Raw genomic sequence first — 5,848 nt, forward strand, 5'->3', positions numbered from 1 at the left:
CTTTTTTTTTTTTTTTAGATAAATAAGCTGAAAAACACTAAATAAATAGATAAATACATACATAAAAACAACATAAGTGGTAAGTAGTTATTGACTATTTCACAAATGCTATTTTTCAAACTATTATAATAATAATAATAATACATAAATAATATATTAAATGCTATTATTTCAAAATAAATTAATAATAATAATACATAAATAAATGAATAATATATTAAAAATATATAATTATATATAATCTAAAAGAACTTGGGATAATTGACTTTATGCCACAAATGCTGTTTTTCTTTTTTGAAAAAAATGACCTGAAAAATTAAATAATAATCATGTTTAGTAATCCTCTGTCTCTCTCTAGTGTTTTCTAATGTTTGGACTCACTGTCCCCTTTGGTCAGCTCAGCATCTCTCTGAAGCTGACTTCCTGAAGTGTGTTTTTGGCTCATGAATGCTGCACTCATAACCTCATGGCTCTGTGACTGGTTTTGTTTTGTTTATTTTAATTAGTCTTTTTCCCCATGAGCCCAAGTGTCAGTCAAGGTCAGGCAGCCAATCAGATTGTGTCTAACCCTTCCCTCCTCGCCCACTTTTGTCCTTTTCCAGTGGAGTCGGCTGCGGCATGGGACGACACGTCCGCAATAGACTCCTCCAGTCAAGGTTTGAGCTCCTCCTGTCCCGTCCTACGTTTCTCTCATGTTTCCAGCCGCATGTGACTGACAGTTCAACTGCATGTTAATGTGCTGATGCGGCGCTGCATGCTGTTACCGTGGAGATCTGCATCAAACGACTCTGATCTAACCACTAATGATCTTTCAGTCGCTCATTTGACAGTTGTGCTCATGTCTTCTGTGCATCATGCTTGATTTGCTTCACTTTGCATGTGATTTCTGTCATGTACTTTAAGTGTTTCTCTTGAAGAGTGTCATTAAGTCTGTTCAGTCTGTTTATGCAGTAGGTTTACCAGAAGTTTTAACACAAATGCAGAATGAGTTGTACATAATTTGCATGTTCTCTTGATAGAGGTAGACTGGGAAAGACAGAGTTTCTTTCATATGTCTGTCACTGAAGTAGATTATTCAGGTAGCTGCTACTCTACACGTCAACCATTTAATTAATCGTTTAATTAACTTGCTCCGCTAGATTGCTTTCAAACTATTCCTCTGACCTGAAACTGATGATGACTGATAGGTTTCGCTACAGCTAGTTGTGTTCTGCTATGAATTGTGGTCTAACATTATACATTAATGCATGAAATCAAACTTACATAAAGCTAGACGTTTAGTGCTCATCTCCTCGCATAGCGTATGTATCAGACTTACAGTAAAACAGTAATATTATGAAATATTATTATAAGTTAAAATAAGAGTTTTCGGTTTGAATATATATGAAAATATAATTAATTGCTGTGATGCAAAGCTGAATTTTCATTAGAATCTAGAATTAGAATCTTGTGACACTGAAGACTGGAGTAATGATGCTGAAAATCACAGCAATAAATTACATTTTAAAATACATTTCAAATAGAAAACAGTTATTTTAAATTGTAATAATATTTCACAATATTACATTATTTTTTACACAGTAATTATTCCAAACTTTTGAATGGTGTGTTTATGTATATATTCTATATTTTATAAAGTTTATGACATTAACTTTTTTTAATAATGGGCATTTTATGCAGTTTTTTTTCTAACCACGTAATTTCACAGCAAATAAATATTTCAATAAAATTAATTAATTGAAATTCTCAATCTGGACAATAATGGCTATTAATCATTAAATCAAATAAACAGCAAATATTAACATAGTTGTAAATAATGCACAAAATTCTAGAATAAATTTGAAGTAGTTGTCGGTTCACAATGTCAGATTATTCAGTTTTTACTGTCAGACATCACAGCAATTAATTATATATTAAAAATTATTTTTTTTAAATTAGATTTTTTTCCTTAGTCTTATTTAAATGTTCTTTCTGTTCTCAATGTCGTATAGGTATGTATGTTTGTACCAAGAGCTCCTAAAAAAACACAACAAATTCCAAATTGGCGAATAAAGCTCATTCTGAATCTGATAGATTTAGATATAATTGTCATTTCATGTTTTGAGGTCGTTGAGAGCCATTCCTTCACATTCAAGCACTGCAGTGTCTTCAGAGACAGAGAATACTAACCTAGAATACTGATGTGTCAAATGTTTGATATCAGATAAATATGTATTTTCTGCCATTTCTGTCACTTTCTGTGTCATTTTCACCCTGAGCGCTGCTTTATTTCCAAATTTGCTCCACTGCATCTTTAAAGTCGCTCATTAAGATGTTGCATTTGACTTGCAGACCTCAGTCGCTCCGCCGGCTCGATGGGAAGCTCAAGACCTCGCAGGATGGTGGCCATCTTTGATTACGACCCGAGAGAGAGCTCTCCTAATGCAGACATAGAGGTGACATTATCACTATGACAAAACAGTTCCTTATACTAGTGAATAATCTAAAGCATGTGAGTCTAATGTACCGTTTCTCCAGGCTGAACTGACCTTCAGCGCGGGCGACATCATCTATGTGCTCGGTGACATGGACGATGACGGCTTCTACTATGTGAGTTTCTTTCATACCTGTTTCTCTGTCTGTCTGTCTTTTAAAAAAAGTCATAATAAATAGGGTGAAAGTTTTGTGCGATGACACGTTCATGGCCGTACAACCATTGAGTTTTTTTCCGTGGTGTGTAATAAAAGTTGTGAAGTAATTACTAATAATAACTGTACTTCGGTGCTGCAAAGATATTGTACAGTGCCAAGATCCCCGACTTTTTTATCTGAGCTGATCTGTCAGAGCCAGTGTTGGGGGTCACGCATTACAAGGAACGTAATCAGATTACATTTTCAGAAGTAACTAAAAAAGTAACCCATTCCTTTTAAATTACAACAAAATATCCGAGTTACTTTTTCAAATAAGTAATGCAAGTTACTTTGTTTTCCCATTTCACTGAGAAATTGGGAGTGAGGTGCATTCCTTCAGCCTGAGGCTGATTAATTTCACTTTTGGTTTGAAAGGGCCTTTAAAGGGTCATGAAACCCACTGTTTCCGCACCGGTTAGTTCTCACCACAATTTTGAAAAATGCTAAAAAAGTAGGCGTGGTAAGAGGGGAGACGGGCAACACACAGCTTCGGTTTGTTTCAGGCGGTTTCATTTCGCCCCCATTCAGTTAAAAACACGAATAAATGCATAGCCATTTGCATTTGCACTCTGCATCGAAATCATATATGAACGCGCTGTTGCACCAACTTTTAAGGCTTAAACTTTTGCCTTTTGATTGGTTGCATCAAGTTACACTCACTAAGTGAATGAATCGCGTTTGTGCTGAACTCTTACAAAGCAAAAACAAACGCTCACCTTCAGTCCATGAACGTTTCTCTCAGTTAATGTACGCAAGCTCACAGTCTGAAGTGTCAGTCACACATGCTGTTGTGAATAATTAAGCGAAGTGTCTTCTTATAGGATAAGAACACACAGTCTCATGAATAATTATGAGACACCGAAGTACTGTAGTCCTTTGCCACGTCACAAAATGTGACGTCAACATGATATAGATTTTAAACCCGGAAGACGAAAATAGCACAAAAAGCTCAAAATTAACCAGTTTTCTCCAACAATTAAAATGTAACGGATGCTAACATTGTCTTCTATGATGTGCAACACAAACACCTCTGCTAAAATCTCAGAAAAAGTAGTTTGGCGTTTCATGACCCTTTAAAGTTGCCAAAAATATTGGCAAACTTTTTTTGTTTGTTTGTTATTAAAAAACAAATAAGCACGTGCCGACCAGGTGACAAAAAGTAACGCAAAAGTAATTTAATGCATTACTTTTCATTAAAAGTAACTAAGTAACCCACCTAGTTACTTTTTTTTATGGAGTAACACAATATTGTAATGCATTACTTTTAAAGTAGCCGAGCATTAATTTCAGCACAGCGATTCAGTTTTAACACTCAAACCGTGAGATGTAAGAGTAAGTATGTAGCTAAACATTTAATGTTTGACTGTGTTATGATAGAAATATCCAGGGATGCATGCAACTCAACCAGAGCTGTTTTCAGCACATTAGGCATAAGGTTAAGAATGAATGTGTGCATATTGTGAATTCATTTAATGAACTTTAATTAAATTCAAAATACACTTTCCTGATAACCTTTCAGTAAATACACTCATCATTCTTAGACCTACTATAACACGGTAAAACGTGTGGCTTTGACACGTGTGTTTATAGGTTAGGACAGTAATTTAACCTATTAAAATAAATTATTTGCAAATAGATCAAATGCATTACTTTACAATATTTTTTGTTTCTTTAACAATTTCTCTTTATTCGTCTCCTTCTTTATTCCTTTAATTTTACAAGAAACCCCCAAGTTAAAGATCTGAGACCTTTGTATATTGATGTTAGTGGCTGGTCTGTGCTCAAAATTTAAAGTGATAGTTCACCTAAAAATGAAAATCCTGTTGCATTCTATTATTATTTAGTATTATTATGTACAATTATAGTTTTGATAACTCTTTAGAATAACCTTCTTTAGTTTAACATTAGTTAATGCATTAACTAACAGTGAGCCATTCGTTTGTTACAGTGTTTCTGTATCTTTGTTAATGTTAGTTAATAATAATACACCTGATCATTGTTAGTTCATGTTAGCTCAGATTCATTCAATAATAATTACAGATACAAGTTTTGATTTTAAAAATGCATTAGTACATGTTGAAATTAACATTAACTATGATTAATTAATGCTTTAGTAGACTTTTTCATTGTTAATTCAAGTAAACTAATGTAGTTAACTAAGGAGGTTTATTGTAAAGTATTACCATAGCTTATTATATTTTGAATTACCTTTTTTTTATATAAATTTATAAATAACCTTTTAATTTTTGCTTTAATCATTTTATGTGCTTTTGTTATTTTTTATTAATTTTTTTGTTATTATTAATACTATTTTTTTTCTATTCCGGTTTCATTTATTATTTAAGCTGTAGATTTCATTTTAGCTTTAGTTTTATTATTCCCAATTTTAGTGCTTCATATTAAAATTATTTCAGTTAGTTAACAAGGCAACGCTTCTAGTTTTAATTTTAAGGTTTTCATCTAATATTTATATTTTGTTTTATTTCAGCTTCATTTCAATTAACAATTTTTCAATAGTTTTTGATTTAGATTATAATTTTTTTATTTATTTTACGCTCTCATGTAAATGGTAGTTAACTCCCTCTCAGCACAAGTTGCTTTAGTTTACAATAAATTCTAGTTCTTTATTTGTCTCCTCCTTTATTCCTTTAATTTGGCAAGAAACCTCCGAGTGTCTGCATCCTGTGTATAGTGATATGAATGGCTGATCTGTTTTAAAAAAAAATTATTTTATTTACCTGTTCAAATATTGTCATTCCAAAACCAAATGTTATTTTTCATTACATTTTTCTTGTTCTGAAAAAGTCTATTGTTATCTAAAATTAAGATTATTATCTCAGCTATTGTTATCCAGATTAAATGGAGGACAAATGCACATATGTAGTGCAAATATATCCCAGAATCGCTCAGTTTTTGGACCTCGGTATTTCTGGCCATGAACACGTATGACTGAATGACTGAGCAAAGCAGCAGTGCATGATGGGTTTGTGTTGTTTTCAGGGGGATCTCAATGGACACAAAGGCCTCGTGCCGTCCAACTTCCTGCAAGCTTTTCCAGAGACAGAAGAAGACGCGGCGCGGACGGAGCACACGGTGACAGAGAGCCGCAGAGATTCACAGGTATGTGTGTGTGTGTGTGTGTGTTTGTGTGTGTGTGTGAGTGTGTGTGTGTGTGAGTG

General features: G+C 33.4%; 1 protein-coding gene across 1 annotated transcript in view; it reads left to right on the top strand.

Annotated features, from left to right (window-relative positions):
- The window catches only part of LOC107734346 (peripheral-type benzodiazepine receptor-associated protein 1-like), a 64,810-nt gene that overhangs the window by 56,486 nt on the left and 2,476 nt on the right, over positions 1-5,848 (top strand). Inside the window, exons 28-31 of the mRNA XM_016546280.1 lie at positions 603-656; positions 2,332-2,435; positions 2,518-2,589; positions 5,670-5,789. Coding sequence (XP_016401766.1) covers positions 603-656; positions 2,332-2,435; positions 2,518-2,589; positions 5,670-5,789 — 350 coding nt within the window. The remainder of the gene's footprint in view (positions 1-602; positions 657-2,331; positions 2,436-2,517; positions 2,590-5,669; positions 5,790-5,848) is intronic.

The sequence above is a fragment of the Sinocyclocheilus rhinocerous genome, unplaced genomic scaffold, assembly GCF_001515625.1.
Source record: "Sinocyclocheilus rhinocerous isolate Xijiao unplaced genomic scaffold, SAMN03320098_v1.1 scaffold370, whole genome shotgun sequence".
NCBI classification, from domain to species: Eukaryota; Metazoa; Chordata; class Actinopteri; order Cypriniformes; family Cyprinidae; genus Sinocyclocheilus; species Sinocyclocheilus rhinocerous.